The sequence below is a fragment of the Acinonyx jubatus genome, chromosome E1 (genome assembly GCF_027475565.1).
Source record: "Acinonyx jubatus isolate Ajub_Pintada_27869175 chromosome E1, VMU_Ajub_asm_v1.0, whole genome shotgun sequence".
Classification (NCBI taxonomy): domain Eukaryota; kingdom Metazoa; phylum Chordata; class Mammalia; order Carnivora; family Felidae; genus Acinonyx; species Acinonyx jubatus.
In genome coordinates, this window is record NC_069397.1 from 16,057,479 (window position 1) to 16,080,092 (window position 22,614).

General features: G+C 36.0%; 1 protein-coding gene across 1 annotated transcript in view; it reads right to left on the reverse strand.

The window, feature by feature from the left end:
* Positions 1-22,614, reverse strand: part of CPD (carboxypeptidase D) — an 80,489-nt gene that overhangs the window by 55,334 nt on the left and 2,541 nt on the right. The window contains exon 2 of the mRNA XM_027034606.2: positions 18,132-18,379. Within this exon, the coding sequence (XP_026890407.1) occupies positions 18,132-18,379 (248 nt within the window). The remainder of the gene's footprint in view (positions 1-18,131; positions 18,380-22,614) is intronic.

Genomic DNA, 22,614 nt, shown 5'->3' on the forward strand with positions numbered 1-22,614 from the left:
AGAGAAAGAGAGGGAGACATAGAATCTGAAGCAGACTCCAGGCTTCGAGCTGTCAGCACAGAGCCCAATGCAGGGCTTGAACCCACGTACCGTGAGATCATGACCTGAGCTGAAGTTGGATGCTTAACCGACTGAGCCACCCAGGTGCCCCCCAAAATAAAATTTTTTAAAAAGTAAATAAAAATTAAAATAAGACTTCAAGAAAAGAAACTATATCCAGCAGCGTCCAATCCCACAAAGCACACACTATAGCCATTTTTAAAAATCATATAACACTAAAAACAATCCAAAACTAAAGGTCAGATTCACGGAGACAAAATTCTTTTTGTAGGTCCCATAGATTTGAGAAAATATTACAGTGAATGTACCTAACTGTAACACATCTTTGTCAAGTTAATGTTAGCTTCACAGCATAGAATCTAGTGGAAACACAAAATATGAATTAAATCTTGGCATACATTCCCCAAATGTTCCTTTGATAAGACACTAACAGAAAGCCATGTAAAATAGTATTGGAAATAAAAGGATGACTATACTACATTAAAAAAATTCAAAAATCAATTCCTTTCCCATATTTTAGCAATAATCAGAAAATATAATGGAAAAAAAAGATTTCAGCAACAAAACCCATAATACATATAGGATTAAATGTAATAAAACACATAATCAATAAGTTAATGTAAAATTTTACTGAGGGATGTAGATTTCACACTTCTAGATAGGAGGCTTATACAGATATCAATTTCTCTGAAATTAATATACAAATATTACTCAGAAAAATAGATTCTTATTGGGACTGAACAAAATGATTTAGAATCTGAAAAAATAAATGGATGACAACATCCAAAAACCTTAAAAAATAAGAATGATAATAGGGACTTGTATTGCCACATATTAAGATATAAAACCATACTTACTAAAGCAGTGCATTAAGATCAAAATAAATGGACCAATGGAACACATTAGAAAGCCCAGTAACAGAAACAAAAGAATTTGCAACGTGATTAAAGACACATTTAAAACCAGTGGGGAATGAATTAGTTGGCAACTGTTACATGAACAACTGATCAACTATGTGACAAAAAATATAGGTGAGTTTAGCTCATATCATACCAAATAAACTCTTAAACTCATATGGAATTTGATGTAAAAGTGAAACCACAGACAAAACTAGAAGTTAACATAAATATTTTTATACTTTCAGGATGAGGAAAGTCTAAGTATGACAGCAAAGTAGTAGGAAAGCATAAAAGGAAAAAAATGATAGATTTAACTAGCTAACAATTGTAAAATATTTGTTGATTCAAAAACTACCTTTACAACCATTTAAAAAAGAAACTAAGAAAAAAAATCCATAAAAATAAAGGGAGTATAGAACATTCCTGGGTAACAAATGAATAATTATGTGTATAGAATCTTCAAAAAAGGCACAACCTTAACACAGAAATGTCTTTTCCAGGAATTTATTCCAAGATAATTGCTATGGGGAATGAGGACTGTAGTGTTTAAACTGAAAGAGAGGGGCATCCGGGTGGTTCCGTCAGTTAAGCATCCAACTCTTGATTTTGGCTCAGGTCACAATCTCACACTTTTTGAGTTCAAGCCCTGTGTTGGGCTCTGTGCTGACAGAGCAGAGCTTGCTTGAGATTCTCTCTCTCCTTCTCTCTCTCTGCCCCTCCCCTGCTTATGCTCTATCTCTCTGTCTCAAAATAAATACACTGAAAAAAAATAAAAATAAAAATAAACAAATTGAAGGAGAATAACACTGGAAACAACGTGAATGCTCAAAAGTGGTGGATCAGTTTATAAATTATCATATAAAATGGGCTACTATGCTACTAGTTAAGGTGTGGCAGACACACATTTATGGGAATGATATTTACCATGTAATAACAAAAAAAAGGCTATAAAACAGCATATGGAGACAAATCTTTTTGCATGATACTTTAAATTCTACTCTTTGAAATATACAGAGTTTCTCAGTTCCTCTATACTCAAGTACAAGTTAACTGATTCAAAACAATTTTGACAATCTCTCTAATCAACAAGCTCCTTTACAGTTTTTTTTTTTTAACTTAGGTTTATTGAGGTATGGTTTATATACTGGAAAATTCATCCCTTTTAAGTATACAGTTACATGAATGTGTACATTCATATACTTAATGAATGTACACATTCATGTAACTGTATACTCCACCACAATTAAGATACAGAACACTTGTATCATCCCAGAAAGTTCCCTTCTCTCAGCACCAATCTAATTTCTTTGCCTATATTTTTGTCTTCTCCAGAATGTCATATAAATGAAATCATATAGTGTAAAGCCTTTTGTATCAGACTTCTTTCACTCAGCACAATGCCTTTGAGAATCATTTATATTGTTGCATATATAAATTCTCCTTTTTATTATACTATGTATTCCACTGCAAGGATGTAGTACAATTTGTTTATCCATTCACATGATGGGTATTTGAGTTGTTTTCAGTTTTTGCTTATTATGAAGAGTTGTGTATAGACCTTACTGTGGGCATATAATTGCATGTTTTTTGGATAAATATCTAGGAGTGGCATCGCTGAGTCATACAGCAAATATAAGTTTAACTTTATGAGAAACTATCAAACTGTTTTCCAAAGTGGCTGACCATTTCACATTCCTACCAGCCATGCATGAATGTTCCAGTTGTTCTTCATTCTCACCTAACAAACTGCTCAAGCAACTGGTCAGACTTTTTCGCTTTAAGTATTCTAGTAGGTGTGCTGTGGGATCTCATTGTGATTTTAATTTGTAATTTCCCTGACAACGAATGATACTGCATATCCTTTCATGTCTTTATTTATCATCTATACTGGGAGACCTTAGAAACTAGGGGCTGTTGGTAGTACTGTATAGAGGAGGGACCTTAAGAAAGGGATCCCATAAAGTTGTCTATGAATCCCTGGGCTCAATCCTGAACAGCACATGAGTGGGCATGCCCCTAAAAAGCATACCAAAGGCACTGAGAACTGAATTACAAAACAGACCTGGTCCCACACTGGTCCATGGGAGGTAAGTACACAGAATAGATCTGAACAGAACCACAAAGGCTTTGAAAATTGACATTCAATCACAGCCCACAGGAGGCAAGTCAAAACGTACAACTGAATGCAACTGGGTCACTCACTGCTAAAACAAACAAAGAAATCATCATTTTTTAAAATAAAATGTAACCAAGGTTCAGATTTCATAATGTAAGATCCAAAACGTCGAGCCTATACCCCAACATTATTTGACATTCAGAGAACCAGGAAAATGCATGGGGGCCTGGGTGGTTCAGTCGGTTAAGCCTCCGACCTTGGCTCAGGTCATGATCTCACAGTTTGTGACTTCAAGCCGGGCATCGGGTTCTGTGCCAACAGCTCAGAGCCTGGAGCCTGCTTTGGATTCTGTGTCTCCCTCTCTCTCTGCCCCTCCCTGTTCACACTCTGTATCTTTCTCTCTCTCTCAAAAATAAATAAGCATTTAAATAAAAGAGAAAAAAAGAAACGTTAAAGAAAGTTCTTCAGGCTAAAAAGAAATGATACCAGAGAGAAACTTGGGATTTCCAGAATGAAAGAACAACACAAATGGTAAATATCTGGGTAAATAAAATAAACTATTTTTTTCTCTTAAGTTCTTTATGTACAACAGTTGAAAGAAAAAAATCATAACATTGTCTAGTGGCATTTTCAATGTATATACACATAATACATATGATAACTACAATATAAAGTGGGGGAGGGTAAAGATGCGGTGGTAAGATCTATGCATTCCTCCTGAAGTGGTAAAATACCAATCCTAGGTAGAACTGGAAAAGTTAAGCTGTAAATTGTAATCCTAGAGCAACTACCAAAACAAACAATACAAAGGAGCTATAGTAAAAAAACAAAACAAAAACCACACAATAGATAAAATACTAAACACTCAAAGAATCCCACAGAAGGCAGGAAAGAGGAAGCAGAATTAAAAAATAAAAAAGGGATAAACAGAAAAATAATTTTAAAACTAGGCTTAAATCCAAACATATCAACCATTATATCCAATGTAAATGGTATAAACACACTAGCTAAAAGGCAAATTGTCAAATGATTAAACAAGAGCCAATTAACATGCTGTCCATAAGAAACTCACTTTAAATATAATGGTATAAGCAAGTTAAAAGTAAAAGAATGGAAAAAGATATACTATGCAAACACAAATCAGATGGGAAAATGGAAGGGCTTTATTAATATCAGATAAACTAGACTTTAGAACAAGAAAAAGTGCCAGGGATAAAGAGAGATATCACATAATGATAAAAGGGTCACTTGACCAAGACAACATTACAATTCAACTCCATCACCAACAAAATCTAAAAGATATTTATAGCATATCCCACCCAACAACAGCAGCTTAAACACTCTTTTCAAGTAGAAATGGAACATTCATCAAGACAGACAATATCCTGGGTTGTAAAACAAACTTAACAAATGTAAAAGAACTGAAATCATAACAGGTGTATTCTTTGACATGATGGAATTACATAGAAATCAGTAATAGAAAGTTATATACAGAATAACCTTTTCTTGACGAAATCTTATAAAAGCACATTTTCTTTGAGTCTATAATAAACTATTCTCAGAAAACAACTTATGAGTTGTGATATCTACTGAATCTACCTATTTCTAAACTCATAGGAGCCCTCCAATGTGAATAGTAGCAAAGTAACTTTTACTTGCAAGACAAAAAAAAAAAAAACCAGATAAATCTCTCCCATCTTTAGAATATCAGAAAGTTTTTATTCACCAATTTCAAAGTTCAGTTTAGAAATTATTTCTTTAAGGGTGACCGGGTGGCTCAGTCGACTAAGTGTCCAACTTTGGTTCAGGGCATGATCTCACGGCTAGTGAGTTTCAGCCCCATGTTGGGCTCTGTGCTGACAGCTCAGAACCTGGAGCCTGCATCAGATTCTGTCTCTGGCTCTCTCTGCTCCTCCCCCACTTGCGCTCACATTCTCTCTCTCTCTCAAATATAAATAAACATTAAAAAATTTTTTTAATCATCAAAAAACTGGAAGCAAATTAAGATATCAACTGAATTATGAATAACTTAAGAATTTTTTTGCAAGATGCCACAAATAAGCATTATTTGTTATCTGTGTTAAACTTAACATTTATTTTTCCAACACTAAATGTCAAAGACTCTATATAATGAGTAATCTTTACTGAGTAGCTGGTTCAGATCCTGTCATCTTGATCTTTTCCTCAACAAAAACCTACCTATACAAAGCTAGAGTTCCCTGTAATAGAGAACAGCCATTTATCTGGAGATAAGCCTGATGTTACTGACAGCTGCAGCTACTTCCAGATTCAGTAATACATGTGCTTTTTTTTTTTAAGTGGATGTCATGTGGCTCAACATAGACTAAAGGATTAAATATCAGACTTCAGAACAATATCTTTATCCAGTCAAAAGAAATTTTAATTTGGGGAGTAGAACATTCATTATTGGCATGCCTCAAAGCAATAAAGCACCATACTAATAGTATAAAGGATCTGTTATTTGTCCAACTTATTAACAATCATAAATAAGCAAGCCTCTATTATCCATTCGTCTCTCAGGGAGCTATCTAAACCCTTCAAACTTGTTTATTCAAAACAAAATAATTTGGAAAAATCATACAACACTTCACATATTTTTAAAACATTTTTTAAAGTTTAATTTCGAGAGAGAGAGAAAGCGCAAGTGGGGGGAGGGCACAGAGAGGACACTGTCAGCGCAGAGCCTGATGCAGGGCTTGAACCCATGAACCATGAGATCATGACCTGTGCCAAAGTCAGCTGTTTAACCATTTGAGTCACCCAGGTACCCCACACTTCACATATTTTTAAGTTGATATCTAAAAGTTTTCATCTTGGGGCGCACTGGGTGGCTCAGTTGGTTAAGCATCCAACTTCAGTTCAGGTCATGATCCCACAGTTCATGAGTTCCAGCTCTGCCTGGGGCTCTGTGCTGACAGCTCAGAGCCTGGAGCCTGCTTCGGATTCTGTGTCTCCCTCTCTCTGCCCCTCCTCCACCTCTTAAAAATAAACATTTAAAAAAAATTTTAAAAAAATAAAAGTTTTCATCGTAAGTTCAAATAGTTGCAAACAATGTAATTTCCTGGATAGCATAAATTTTTATATTTTTTAAAGTATTTTTTAATGCTTATTTATTTTTGAGAGAAACAGAGAGAGAGAGAGCGAGAGAGAGAGAATGAACACGGGAGGGGCAGAGAGAGAGGGAGACACAGAATCCAAAGCAAACTCCAGGCTCTGTGCTGACAGCACAGAGCCTGATGTGGGGCTCAAACTCACAAACTGCGAGATCGTGACCTGAGCTGAAGTCAGATACTTAATCGACTGAGCTACCCAGGTGCCCCTAAATTTTTATATTTTTAAATAAAACTTTTACACTGTATCCAAATAAATAAAAATATAGATTTAATTCCTGGAATCCCTTTTAAAAAATTGTGTGAACATTTCTTTAACATTGGGAATTTTACATCTTCCCTTTTTCTATTTGAGCTTTTATTTCCATTCCACTTCATCCATAGATTATTTGAGTGTGATATACTTGCATGGTTCAAAGTCTTTCACTGATCATCCTATAACACTTCAGTCTATAAATATGTATGTATGTGTATTAAAATTTTCCTTAACATTTTTTTTAATGTTTATTTATTTTTGAGAGAGAGACAGACAGAGCTTGAGCAGGTTAGGGGCAGAGAGAGAGGAAGACACAGAATCTGAAGCAGGCTCCAGGCTCTGAGCTGTCAGCACAGAGCCCGACTTGGGGCTTGAACCCAAGAGCCGCATAATCATGACCTGAGCCGAAGTTGGATGCTCAACCAACTGAGCCACCCAGGCGCCCCTCCTTAATTTTCAATGACTTAAATGTCCTAAGTATTAATTATTGTCTTCTAGATTAATTATTACAATAACTACTGGCATAAAACTCATCAGAAAGGCAAAATTATAAATTTTGATAAACAATAAATGGAACAGGTAATAATTACTAAAAATATCTTTCAAAAAATTTCTTATTAAAAATAAGATTTTTTAATGTTTATTTATTTTTGAGAGAGAGAGAGATACAGTGTGAGCAGGGGTGGGTCAGAGAGAGAGGGAGACACAGAATCTGAAGCAGGCTCCAGGCTCTGAACTGTCAGCACAGAACTGGATGCAGGGCTCAGACTCACAAACCGTGAGATCATGACTTGAGCAGAAGTCAGACACTTAACCGACTAAGCCACCCAGGTGCCCCTTAAAATATCTTTTAATAAGAAGTCTGGAGTGATGCTTTACTTATGTATGTATGTAGGTATGTATGTATGTATGTACGTATGTATGTATGTACATATATATGTATGTTTATTTTTGAGAGAAAGAGAGAGACAGAGCGTGAGCAGGGGTGGGGGAGAGAGACAGGGAGACACAGAACCCAAAGCAGGCTCCAGACTCCAAGTTGTTAGCACAGAGCCCCACAGGGGCTCAAACCACGAGCAGCATGATCATGACCTGAGCTGAAGTTGGACGCTCAACCGACTGAGCCACCCAGGCATCCCTGGATTGATGCTTTTATAATACCATTAAAGTAATCACCAAAAGTCACTTTTGTTTTGGTGCCATAGAAGTTTGTAAAACTGAGTCAACATACCGTAGTGTGGGGTGCCTGGGTGGTTCAGTTGGTGGAGTGACAGACTTCGGCTCAGGTCATGATCTCACAGCTAATGAGTTTGAGCCCTGCCTTAGGCTCTGTGCTGACAGCTCAGAGCCTGGAACCTGCTTTGGATTCTGTCTCTGTCTCTCTTTGCCCCATCCCAGCTCAGGCACTGTCTCTTTATCAGGTATAGATAAACATTAAAAAACAAAACAAAACCCAAAACATACCACAGTGTGCTTCACATGGGTAGAAAAGTATGCCTGTGTTCAATCAAGAGGGAGAAGAGGATATGTGATTGAACCCCCACAGCAAGCATCTCTTTCAATTTTTCTAGGAAAGAGTAGGTATGGAAGGCCTGGAAAATTTATTTCCTTTAAAGTTATCAAAACAAACAGGTCTCTTCCTTCTCCCCAAACATACCTCAGTTTGAAAACCACTGATTTAGATTACTTCCTCTACTCATAAGGAGAAATGGCAAAGAAAGAAAAAAGGTATAAAGTTTGCTTTTAAACCTACCTACCCAGGCATCTGGCTGGCTTAGTCAGAAGAGTGTGTACCTCTTGATCTTGGAGTCATGAGTTCAAGACCAGTGTTGGGTACAGAGATTAAATAAAGTTTTGAAAACTTAAAAAAAAAAAAATCCTTACTTACTAATCCAGAGCTTTCTATGCTCAGAAAAATCTGAATGCAATGAACCATAAACCCTATAATGCTCTCAATTCCTTTACTTGTATCAAAAAATAAGCCTAAAAGTGTAACCATTAGGAATATGTCCAGTAATACAAATTGTGATCACTACTTATTGTTAACAGGTAGCTAAGTGTTGTGATAGAACGATCAACTCATACCCATTAACCTCCTTCATTTGTCTAACAACAAACTTTCATATGCTTTAAGACACTCAATTCATCTTTACCGAGGAACCAGTCCCTATTACTGTTCTCACTACAGAGAGATCTAGTTCTGTTGGGGGAGGAGAGGTACTTAAAGACATTCAACTCTTCATTCAAAAATGGGACACTCATGAATGACTCACTCTTACGTCATAAGCAGAAAGTCAATAGAAAAAATACAATCAATGCTTCAGTGTTAAGACTTAAACATACCAAGATTTTTTTTTTTTAACTTGCCTTAGTAGGCCAAACTACAAACTATCAAACTGTATCATACAAGAACCCTATAAATCATTCACAGAAAACAACTGCAATGTATTTTTTTATTAGGACGAGCATTTTAGAGTGTAGGAATAGAGACAGGCAATTTCTACTCTATTTTTAAATTTGGAGCTTACTGTTATTTCTTTAATAAAACTACTTCAAAGGATAGTGAGAAGTTCTCACAACTTTGACATCCGTGAATAATTTCTTTATAGATAGTGACTTATTAAGTGATAATCTTGCACTCCCTGAGATATTTTTAAAAGCTAATGAGCACAGGGCTCCTAAAAAATTTTAAGTGGAACACCTGAGTCAAATGGGTGGAAAAAACAGAGGTTGCTCTTGAAAACAATTTCCCTCACTTTGACCAAATCTTAACTGAACTTAGTCTTTGTATTCTCAGCAACTTTATCTTATGAAAATCTATTTCCTTCACCACTCCCACTGAATATATATTTGCTAATGATATGGTTCTACAAAGTTAAACTAAATTACACAGTCCTGCATCTGTTTTCAGTTTTGTTTCAGTTGGTCAACAGGATCTCCCACACAACTTTTGAACTGCATTTTCCTTCTTTTTTTAAGGTATTTTCCCATCCTCTACCACCTGATTTAATTAGAAAAAGAAGAAAAAGCACATCTAATTTCTAAACATCAGACCTGAAGATTTAGGGACCAAATCCTGAAGTGTGATTAATGTTTGATTCTCAACCTTCACGTAAGTCTATTGCCACATTACAAAATACACAACTGCACAGCTCCTAAAGGTCAGATTTTATATCAGGCTATATTTCAATTTACTAAAGCAAACCCCTGACTCAGGTAGAAGCAAATATTCTGTTTGAGAACAGTTTTACCTTTTTGCTTTCCTTTTAAATCAGGCAGCACTCAGATTAAAAGAGAATGAGAAAAAAAAGAAGAGGTCCAATCAACTCCTTAGTGTACAAGATCAGGTAAGACCAAAAGCACATTTACTAATGCACATTTGACAATCAATAGTATTCTTAAAGCATGAACGATGGACTGAGAATTAATATCTGAACTTCCAGCATTACTTAAATAAAACATCTCAGTGCAAAACCAGAAGTACATTCACTTTGGAGGTAAAAACAAAAACAAAACAAAACAAAACAAGAAAACAAAAACCCACCCATCTGCTCATTTATATATGCATTCTGTTATATATATATATATATATATATATATATATATATATATATATATGTTCTAGTTGAATTTCTGGCTCCAGCTCTAAGCAATTAAATTATGCCAGGAAACAATATCAATTCAATTTTCAAAAATCATATATACCGCATATGCTTTCAACATCTCAAAGGTCCTAAATCTCTTTATCATCTTGATTTCTCTCCCAAGCTCCAGAGCCTATTTCCCAACTGCCCATTGGGTACTTGTAACATCAAGTACCATCCCCAATCTACACTCCTCTCCCTACCTAGAGAGAACACACACACACACACACACACACACACACACACACACACACTCCACTCCTCCAATTAGTTTTCCCATTTTCATTATCATTCTTATTTTTCCAGGCTCAAAACCTCCAAGTTATATCTTTGAGTCCTTCTTCTGGACACTCTGTTCTACCGTCTAACTGATGGTCAATGCTGTAATTTTTTTTGTAGTTTCTTATATTCATCCTCCCTTTTCACTCCCACAGAATCCCTCTAGCTAGAGCCCTTATCTCCCAGAAAGACCTTGCTCCAAATAACTGTAAAAACCTCCCTAGTCTCTCTTCCTCTAGCACTCTTTCTGTGCCAATACATTTTGTATAAAGATAACTCCAAATAAATGGTACCACACTGTCCTTATTATCAAATAATTCACACTCTAGCAGAAGACACAAAAACCTATTAACAACATAAATGGATAAGCATTATATTGATGGTATTAACAAAAAAAACCCTGGGAAGGCAGGAGTGACGGTTACTACACTGGAGGTTTCAGGGAACTTACAGGGGAACTGGAGAAAAGCAATCCAGAAAATAGCCAGAAGTTCATATTTTAGGGAAAGGACAAGGAGTACAGGTGTGAAGTAGGAGAGAAGACCAGAAATGTAGGCTTGGGTCAGACTCTGGGACTTGTAGTGTCATAACAATAAGTTTAGACTTGATATTAAAATGTGAAATAAGCAAAGGTGTAAGAACGCTTTAGGTTTTTGTAGGTTTGCTACTTTGCTTGTAATACATAATTTTAAAAACAAAGTAATACGAGCGCTAATAGAACCAGACACATCTTCCATAAGTGTAACTCGTGGTAAATTACCTATCCTCTACACTTCAGATTAGTAAAGACTCTGCATGAAAATTAGATGTGAGGACAGTATTCTGTACATGTTCATTAGATCAGGTTGATTTATTTATGTTATTTAAATCCACTGTGTCCTTACTGATATTTTTGTCTTTGTGACCCAACAAATACGGAGAGAAACATGTTTAAAATCTACTATATTTATGAATTTGTCTATTCTCAATATCAAATATTGCATTTTTTTCAGTTTTACACTGTCTATTTGATTCTTTTTTTGTTTCAAACAGATTCTGATTTTCCGGTGTCATATGATTAACTCATAATGCCCTGGGTTTTCATTTTTGTTTTGCTTTTTGTGTATTTATTTGAATATAGTTGACACAAAATGTTACATTAGTTTCAGGTGTACAACACAGTGATTTGGCAAGTTTATACATTATGCTGTGCTCACCACAAGTGCAGCTACCATCTATCCCGATACATCTCCATTATGACATCATTGACTGTATTCCTTATGCTGTGCGTTTTATTCCTATGACTTTTTCATTCTAAAACTGGAAGCCTGTATTGCCCATTCACTTCACCCACTTTGCTCAAGTCTCACCCTCCTCCCACTTTGCTCAAGTCTCACCCTCCTCCCCTCTGATAACCATCAGTTTGTTCTCTGTATTTATAGATTTGATTCAGCTATTTGTTTAGTTATTCATTCGTTTGTTTAGATTCTACTTATGGTATTTGTCTTTCTCAGTCTGCCTTATTTCCCTGAGCGTAATACCCTCTAGGTCCACCCATGTTGTCTCAAATGGCACAAATGCATCCTTTTCTAATGGCTGTGTAATATTCCATTGTGTATATACATACACATACATATATGTATACACACACACACACACACACACACACACACCCCACATCTTTCTTATCCATTTGTCTATAGATGGACACTTAGGTTGCTTCCATCTCTTGGCTATTGTAAATACCACTGCAATAAACATAGGGATGCGTGTATCTTTCCAAATTAGTGTTTTTATTTTCTTTGGGTAAATACCCAATAATGGAATTATCGGATTATATGGTATTTCTATTTTTAACTTTTTGAAGAACCTCCATACTGTTTTCTACAGTGGCTGTACCAATTTACATTCCCACCAACAGTGCACCAGGGTTCCCTTCTCTCCACATTTTTACCATAATGCCCTGTTTAATGACACAGAAAATGCTCCTCAAGAATAAGCTTTTCAGTTCATTTTTGGAGCAAATATAACTTTCATGCTGTTCAAAACAATTCGGTAATTGTTTTTCCCTTTCCACCAGCAATCTACTTCAAGCCAAATATACCTCAATATTTAGAGTACATCAGTGCTGCTCAGTCTGACCTCCCCTTTATGCAAAGAATATTTGTCCACATGATCAAAGATGTTTATACTCACAAAAAAACTGAATTTCTTACGTTATATGCTATCTGGTCACATTTCATAACTCTCTGCCCATAAAAGGAGAAGGGGAAAAAAGTCTGAAATAAAGTATAAAAGGAGAAAGAAAAAAGTTTGATAAATCCACACAACATTTTCTTCTTCCAGAGGAGAAAAAAATTCATAATTACCAGTTTGAAAAGACTCAGTCCCAAGTTAATAGTGGTTCAAAAAGACGTAAGTATAAAGCCTCTGGCAGCTGGCTTAATTAATCATATAATGCATAGACTCACATGAACACACGCAGGCCTGACAATATTTCTGACCAATTTCCTATCTCAGCACTCATTCAAATAACACAGAAAACAATCTAAAAGTAAGTCATTTCAGATAAACATGTATGGCTTAGTCCTCACTGGAAATGGCTGACATATAAACAAGACAGGGCAAAATAAAAAGCCTAATTAGTAAGTTACCACATGCAATTTATAAGGTGTTTTGTTCCTACTTAGAATTTGAAAATAAATCAACTTTACCATAGAGTGACCAAAAACAATGCATTTTTAAACTATAGGCCATGACCCATTTGTGGATTGTGAAATACAGAAGTACGTTCAGATAGGCATTTTTTGTTTAATGAGCTGGTAGAGACTGGAAAACAACAATACCAGAATATGCCACAAAGTTAACTATTGTTTCATGAAATGTTTCAATTTTATACATATATGGAATGTATTTAAATGACTGAAAGGTATTTTACATTGTAAGTCACAATAAAAAAAAAAAAAGTCTGAAAAATACAGATCTCGGATCTACCAGTAAGACAAGCTTATTTTCTCAGAGTGGGAATGAAACTAGGAGGGACAGTTTTATAAATTTTTGTAAGATTATCTCATCTAAAGATCATCTAAGATTTTGAATAACTGTGTACTCATTTTTCAGGTGCTGAGAATTCACTTATTCAAAATTCAAAAAAGGCTTATTTTTTCCCTTCTATAGACCAGGCATAGTTCTATGAGCTAGAAATAGAAAATTGAAAAAATCAAGTCCTGCCCTCATGAAGTTTAAATTCTACCAGAGAGAAGTTAGCCATTGTGCCAGCTGCTAGGCTCAGTGCTTTACATACATTCTCACTTGGGCCTCATAATACTATGAGGTAGATAGTATTTATCCTCATTTTATATATGCGGGAAATGAGGCTTAGAGAAATTACTTAACTTGTCCAAGATCTCTCTTCTTTTCTCTCTCTCTCTCTCTCTCTCTCTCTCTCTCTCTCTCTCACACACACACACACACACACACACACACACACTCATATGTGGCTAGTCAATAGTAGAGCTGGAATTCAAACTCAAGGCATCAGGATTCCAAAGCTCTACCCTTAGCCACTATACTACTCTGCCTTCTAGAGTTCTTCTATCGGCAAGAAAATGAAATGTAACAGCATTCTGCCCAAGTAAATTTCTAAAAGCTACATCAAAGGGTGGTTTTTGATCATATAATTTCAATTATAGGTGGTCTGGGGTTACATGCCCTCTTAAAAATTTTATAAGTTGAAAGAAGTCAAGTCTTAGAAGTTGACCTAGAACTACAATTCAGTTTCATCAGTTTGCTTTGGAATAAACATATTAAACCATCAGATGATTTTTATGTCTTAACTGTTTAGAAAGAAAATAAGAATGGTAGACAAAAGGCATACAAATCAGCACACTGTGGTTAAAAAAAAAAAAAGTAAGCCTGTTCCATGAATAAGTTCAGCTTAGGCTCTCAAAATAACAAGGCTTTAGCAGCAGAGCATGACTATTCATTCAGAGGCCTTATTAGGAGAGTCATTCCCTAGAGGGATCCTGCAGGTTTAAGAGACATGTTGAGAGAAGCAAGGCCCACCCCCTTAGTCAGCTAGACCTGCTGAGTCAAGCCCCACAACCAAGGTGAAGGTGGTGGGGCCAGATGACCCCATACCTCATACTTCGAATACACTGCCTGATCTTGAGAGCAGAAATTGTTTCTGTTTTGCTCCCATCACCTAATACAGTATATGGGATGTGGCAGAGACTCAGTAAATATTTGCTAAAAGAATAAATGATATTGCACAAGTTATTTCCTCTCTGGGGTCTTGATTTCCTATAAAGCAAAAGGATTGGAATAGATCAATATATTCACTTTTAGCCGTAAAAGCGTGTACCTCCTTGGGCTAGAATTTCTAAACACATCATAAGGCATCGGTAAAATTACTCCAGGACATCCGGGTCTGAATATATGCCTAGTCACAAGGTTTCACAACATCTTACTCACTGCAGTCCTGTGGAAGATAAACAAAATTAATCTGCCCTGTTGAAACTCCCAAAACTGCTCAGTATTACTGGAGTAGGAAGAAAGATATGCTAGTTGTTGTAGAAATAATAGAAAATATGTCTGACCATCCAGCTAGAGAAGGAGGAAAGTTGATTTTCATAAAAACAATAATAATGGCAGCAGCAAAGTTTAGCTTTTTCAGATGTTTGAAGAATCAGGAAAATCTCATATCTGGTTTCTCCAAATAATCTTACTTACTGTGAAGGCAGCACCCTTGTTTTTTTAATAGTATAACACAGATTTACCATCCTCGATCATCAACTAGAAATTATTTTCTAATCATTTATGATTTTCTCCAAAAAAGAAAAGTAAATTATTTTTAGCACATTATTTTAAATGATATCTCAAATTAATGAAGCAACTGGACTACATCTTAATACCCCCAGTTTCTGAACAGGCTTTATTAAATATGTTTGCTGAAGATTGAAATGGGATTAAACATCAAACTATGTCCCTTATCTATAAAAAAATTTAAGTGGTTTTCAAATCACCTGTAGTTGTTACGGGCAGAAATGGCTTCTAATTATTTTAAACCTCTTTATGGATGTTTGTTACACACAAGAAACATTGGTAGAAACTGTAGGGGAATCAAAACACTCTAGAAAGTATCAAGTCCTCAAACTTAGGACCCAATTTGGGTAAACACTGCTTGACCTAAAAAGTCAAAGAATAATACAAAGTTTTAAATAAAGGCACATTAAAAGAAATATCATAAGACACTTTATAATGTGACTAGTGGCCAGTAAAAAAGTAAGGAAGAGCTAACAAGGCATTTTACCATGTGCAGATTCTAAGAGGAGAAAATGTTTTTACACATGACATTTCCATGAGTTAACTTCTTCCTTCTGTTTAGTCTTAATTAATCTAAGAGTTTATAAAAACAAAAAAGTTATTATTCAAAGGACACAAAAAGTTTAAAAAGCACAATAGCTGTTTACATAACATTTAAAAAGAAGGTAAACAAGCTTACTTTAACAACTCTTTTAAAAATAATATTCCATGGAAAATAAGAACCCTTGTATATTACTGGTGGGAATGTAAAATGGTACAGCCACTGTGGTAAACAATTTGGTGGTTCCTTAAAGCTCAACAGAAAATTACTATATGACCCAACAATTCCATTCTTGAGTACACATCCAAAAGATTTGAAAACAAGGACTTAAACAGATACTTGTACACCAGCATCCACAGCAGCATTATTCACAATAGCTAAAAGGTGAAAACAATCCAGTGTCCATCAATAGATGAATGGAGGGGCACCTGGGTGGCTCAGCTGGTTAGGGGTCCAACTCTTGGTTTTGGCTCAGGTCATGATCTCACTGTTCATGAGATTGAGCCCCACGTCAGGCTCCATGCTGACAGCACAAAGTCTGCTTGGGATTCTCTCTCTGCCCCTGCCCTGCTCACGCTCTCTTCCTCTCTCTCAAAATAAACAAACAAACTTGAAAAAACAGATGAATAGATCAATGAAATGGGGTATATACATACAATGGAATATTTCTCCGTCATAAAAAAAGAATGAAGTTTTGATACATGCTACAAAATGGATGAACCTTGAAATCATCATATTAAATGAAATCACCCAGATGCAGGACATTATATGATTCCAGTTATATGAAATATCTAGAATAGGCAAATTCACAGAGATAGGAGATTAGAAGGCAATGGAGAATTATGACTTAATAGTTACCAAGTTTGTTTGGGGTGATGAAAAAGTTTTGTAAGTAGGCAGTGGGGACATGGTTGTGCAACACTGTGAATGTAATTAATACCACTTAATTCTATATGTAAATATGGTTCAACTAACAAATTTTATGTTATATATATGTGTGTGTGTTCAACCACAATTAAAAAAACATTCTACGATTGGGGTGCCTAGGTGGCTCAGTCAGTTAGATGTCTGATTTCATCTGAGGTCACGATCTTGTGGTTTGTGACTTTGAGTCCTGCATCAGGCTCTGTGCTGACAGCTCAGAGGCTGGAGCCTGCTTCGGATTCTGTCTCTCTCTCTCTCAAAAATAAACATTAAAAATTTTTTTTGTAAAAAGTCCACGGTCACCTCACAGATTAAAATATAAAAGGAAAATGTGCCCTTATCTAAAAATGGAGAGAACTGGTAGTCATTCCATTAACTAAGATGTCCACCATGGCCACATGGCACACACACACTTTATGTGCATCCTGATGTGATGTGATCTATATAATAGTCTTGCTGGAAAATTTGACCAGATCTACAATATGGGATGTTCTATAGTACAAGAACCTGAAAAGCCTGAACTCTTCAAAGGATTCACCATCATTACGAAAAGAGAGTATTGATATAACAGTTCTAAATTGGGGAAACTATAAAAACACAAGAGCCAAATGCAATGCTTGAACCTTGATTGGATCTGATCTGATCTGGAAGCAAAGGAGCTATATAGGATATGTGGGGAATAATAAAGGAAATTTGACTTATGGACAGAATATAGGATGGTAGTACTGAATTACTGTCTTTAAAAAAAAAAGTTTTTAATGTTTATTTTTGAGAGAGTATGAGTGGGGGAAGGGCAAAGAGCGAGAGAAACAGAATCTGACGCAGGCTCCAGGCTCTGAGTTGTCAGCGCAGAGCCTGATGTGGGGCTCAAACCCACAAACCATGAGATCATGACCTGAGCCAAAGTCGGACACTCAACCAACTGAGCTACCAAGGCGCCCCCTGAATTACTATTGATCTCTCAGTTACAGTAATGATAATATGGTTGTACACAATACTGTTTCTGTGCTTGGAAAATACATGCTGAGGTACTTACAGGTGAAGTATTAAGGAATCTGCCACCTATTTTTGGATGGTTTGGCAAAAGAGAATGTGTGGGAGGAAAGGACGGGAGAGGTGGAGCATTTAGGGTAAGATAACAGATGGGGAATTTAAATGAAGGATATACAGGCTTTCATTGCAGTGTTTCAATGTTACTGGGGATTAAAAATTTCAAAATAGAAAAAGGGGATTTTTAAAAATTAGAATTCTTCAAATTTTCCTCTTTTCCACTCAGAGTATACATAAGAAAGCTAAATGAGGGGTACCTGGCTGGCTCAGTTGGTACAGCATGCCACTCTTGGTCTCTAGGGGTCATGAGTTCAAGCCCCATGTTGGGCGTAGAGCTTACTTAATTTAAAAACAAAAGAAAAGAAAGAGGAAGGAAGAAAGCTAAATGAACAAGGGGGAAAAGATAGCAAATTCAGGCCTTTCCATACCTTCCACGTCATACCAGTGTGCGCCGTTTGTGATCCCATCTTTGAAAGTTTCGTCTTCATCTCCTGGACAATGAGGTGCACCAGTTTTCATTATGGGATGGTTTGATGCGTAGGCTTTTGCCAAGTATTTAAAGACTTCATCATCTGAGGTTTTGCTATAGATTCCAGTGGCCTTATGTTCTGGAGAATCATCAAAGGGATAGCTTGCTACCACAGAGCCACCATGCAGATTTCCAGAAAGCACAAACCTTTGAAAACAACCAAATCATGTATCACCAAAAAAAAAAAGGCACAGAAAATGCCATGTATTTAAAAATTCTACATTTTTCATAAATGAACTCAGGTATCTCTCTTAGAGACCCAGAAGACAACTCTATCAGCTATTACAAGCAGAACAACCAAAAAAGAAAATGAAAGAAAGCATCATCAATTTAACAAATTTTAGTCCAATGGTTTTTGTAATTCAACTTAACCTCAATCAACTTTAAAGAATTTTCCCACCATTAAAAAATTAGCTGAATCACAGTGTAAATTAACGTTTCAGAAGACATCTTATTCAGGGAATTCAAATTTGGCATTAGGTTGAACAATATGAACTTCCAAGTATTCAGTCACTTTTTGAGCTACAAAAGTGGCAATTTCATGTAGTTCAACCTAAGACTTGTATTTTGTAACATGTTAACATTGTAGAAAACATGGCTTCTATAAATAAATACTTGTTGAATACATGAGTTACGTTAGTAACTTTCATGATTTTTTATATTTACTACCCAAAAATGTTTCAGGTAGGAAGTCTAATTTAAAACAGGATGTGTTTTGCCTCACTCCAGTTTCACAATATACTGAATACTAAATTCACATTTTCAAAAGAGAAGCCACAGTTGAGAAGACTGGGGGTGGGGAGAACCTGATACAGTGAGCTGCTTTCAGAGAAAAACAATATAGCACATAAAAGATTAGTCCTCCATTGCGTCACCATAGAAGCAGCTCTAAGCCCAATGTTTCTGATTGGCCCACTAAAAAATAAACTGACATGCAGACAGGGCTGCTCCCATAAAAGAAACATTTTTTTTTTTTTTATGTTTCTACTTCTAAGCGAACCAATTTATAATTTGGTGAAATTTATAGATACTGAAATACTGAAGAACTCCTTTTATGGTGAAAGCTAGAGGCAAAAACATGCTCAAGTCCTATTTATACATCTGTCTCTCATGTAACAGTTTAAACTATTACTGTGAGTACAGATTAAACACTCTCCTCTTGGCCCTCTAAACTGGATTTTCTTGCTTCTGCCTTTTTGTGGCTGAAATGAACTGACCTACAGAAGTTCTATATATAACATTTCATTGCTTCAAAGAAAATCAGATCTATCATATGTCTAATTTGAAAGGTTATTTTAAGTATCATCAATACCATCTCAGAGAATATCAAAAAGTGAAAATTACTGGTAACACAGAATCTGGTCATCAGAAGACAGAACTTAGCCAATGAAAACAGTGATTAAATACTAGAATAGACTATGAAAAGAGACTAGTTAAAAACTAATATAATTATTATTAGCAACCTTCCAGACACCAGAGGATGCCATTTGGAGTAGCAGCAATAGCACAAGCTCTGGAGCCAGGCAAATATGGGGGAGAACATTCAGTCTCCCAGACTTGTCACTAACCAGCAACAAAATATGATCAGAAGTTACTGCCTCTAAACTCATTGAACCCCAGTTTCTCTCTCATCTGTAAAATGGGGATTAATGCTACCTGCTTCCCAGGATTGTTATAAGAATTAACACACATACAACACCTTCCCGCACAACAGCTTTATATCCTCTGCTCAACAAATGTTCATTCCTTTGGAGCTATCTAACATCCTAGTGACTAGGGAATCACTGCCTTCAGACTTTCATTTTATTCCCCACTACCAATGCTAGCCCTTGGGTGACAGAATGATACAGAAACAAAACCTAAGTATATATTCTAACATTCTAATTCCATTCTACCCATCTGGCACCCACTGCTAAGGTATTATCAATTTACTTTCTGATACGTATGCCTTAAATAATTTAAGTGCTTTTCTCTCCCCCTCTGATTTTGGGAGAGTTACAAGAAGCCTAGCCAAGTTCAGGCAATCCATTCAGCAACAAATTTTAAGTGTCAACTATGTGCCCTATTCTAGGCCCTAGGGAATAAATCAGTGAACAAACATAAAAATGCCCTCATGGCATTCATATTCTAGTAAAATACAATGGATAACTGCATATTCGAAATAAGTGAAGCATGTTGTTTTAATTGTGTATTTTTCAATTAAAACTTTAAAGTCCAAGATTCTTGGGGCACCTGGGTGGTTCAGTCAGTTGGGTGTCCAACTCCGGCTCAGGTCATGATCTCAGTTTGTGAGTTCAAGCCCTGCATCGGGCTCTGTGCTGACAGCTCAGAGCCTGAAGCCTGCTTCAGATTCTGTGTCTCCCTCTCTCTCTGTCCCTCCCCTGCTTGTGCTCTGACTCTCTCTCTCTCTCTCTCAAAAATAAATAAACATTAAAAAAAATTTAAAGTCCAAGATTCTCTATTAAATGCAGTTTTCACTGTTTGGCATTTTTTTTGCAATGCTTTTCAGAAATATTAAAATGGCCTAACCACGGGGCGCCTGGGTGGCTCAGTCGGTTAAGCGGCTGACTTTGGCTCAGGTCATGATCTCATGGTCCGTGAGTTCGAGCCCCGCGTCGGGCTCTGTGCTGACAGCTCAGAGCCTGGAGCCTGTTTCAGATTCTGTGTCTCCCTCTCTCTCTGACCCTCCCCTGTTCATGCTCTGTCTCTCTCTGTCTCAAAAATAAATAAACGTTAAAAAAAGAAGAGGCCTAACCAAATACTTGTAGAACAAAATATTTGCAATCTACTTGAGCGATAAAATTCACTTATTAGATCTTCCTTATTTTACTTACATAGTCTTAAAAGTATGAATGCTACTCTTATAAGGATTTCAAGACAAAGTGATACCTATTACAGTAGCTAGAAATTTACCGCTTTTAGTCTTTATCAAACCAACTTTGCATGTCAATCCAATTTATTTGAAAGGTATTTTATGGCTCCATTCAAATCATTTCTTTTAAGTGTTTTTCATACTTGACTTTAGTATCATATATTATTTCTTGCATAAGATTTAAAGTAGCTGCTAAATATAAATATTATAAACAAGAATCTATAGATATTTAAAAGTTAATCTCTAAGTTAACTCTGTTATGCTTTCCGGATAACCCTATAACTTTTAAAAATTAAGAGGACTTGAGTCTGATAAACTAAATTCTCAAGATTCAGGAAACTGTACACATAATACAAGCTCCTCAAAAGTAAACTGTACCCACCCCCAGCAATAAGATAATGCTTTTCACAAACATACCAAATAATCATTTATATGCTAATCTCCTATATAAGTCTAAGCAGGTATATTTAATTAAAGAAGCCTAGTGTGCTTTCAAAAATGGGGGTGAAGAAAACTATAAAATCTTTATTTTAATAATGGGGTTAAAACCTTGTATATTTTCCTAAGTATATGTGTCAATTACCAATAATACAAAAATACCTATTGGATGAAGTATAAAGTGAAACAAAGAAAATTCACTTTCTTAAGCAGACGGAAATAAGTGTTAAATTCTTACATATCCAAAATAGCAACAAAAATCTATTTCTAATATAGCTAGGTGAGTAGCATATCAAGAAGTTACTCGGGGCGCCTGTGTGGCTCAGTCGGGTGAGCATCTGACTCTTGATTTCAGCTCAGGTCATGATCGCACAGTTCCTGGGATGGAGCCCTGCATAAGGCTCTGCTCTGTGCTGACAGCACAGAACCAGCTTGGGATTCTCTTTCCCTTTCTCTCTGCCCCTCCCCCTGTGCTAGCTCTCTCTCTCTCTCTCTCTCTCTCTCTCTCTCTCAAAATAAATAAACTTTAAAAAAATTACTCAAATGATTTCAGAAAATACACTGAAAAAGGTAATTTTCCCATACAGACTAATGTGTTCAGTTCTTAATTTTCCAATTCATAAAGCTAACTCTAAGCATCATCTCAAATTGTGTGTGTGCTTGTGTTTTTCATTTTATTCACAGATCTGTGTCCTTTATTATTAATTTATCATTAAAGAGTATGCATTTTGAGTTGATATTTGAAAGCTGAAGATGGATGGATGTACTTTTCATGTACACCCTATGTAGGTAGTCACCTACTTTCCCTTCTGATGAGAGTTATGTGTTTGAAACCTGGTTGGGTACGATCAGGATAGTCCATAGCCACAGAACAAAATGACTTTCTGCATAATACCAACAAACACAGATGAACTCAAAATCGTCACAAGCTCCAATCATTGAACTAACCAGCCCAAACCACAACTTATAATTGTTAAATACTGTAATATGAAAAAGTTAACCAGGGAGCAAATTCCTGGCTCCACATTTTAAAGTTTAAAGCTTTTGGTATAGCCTCAAGGTGACTTGCACC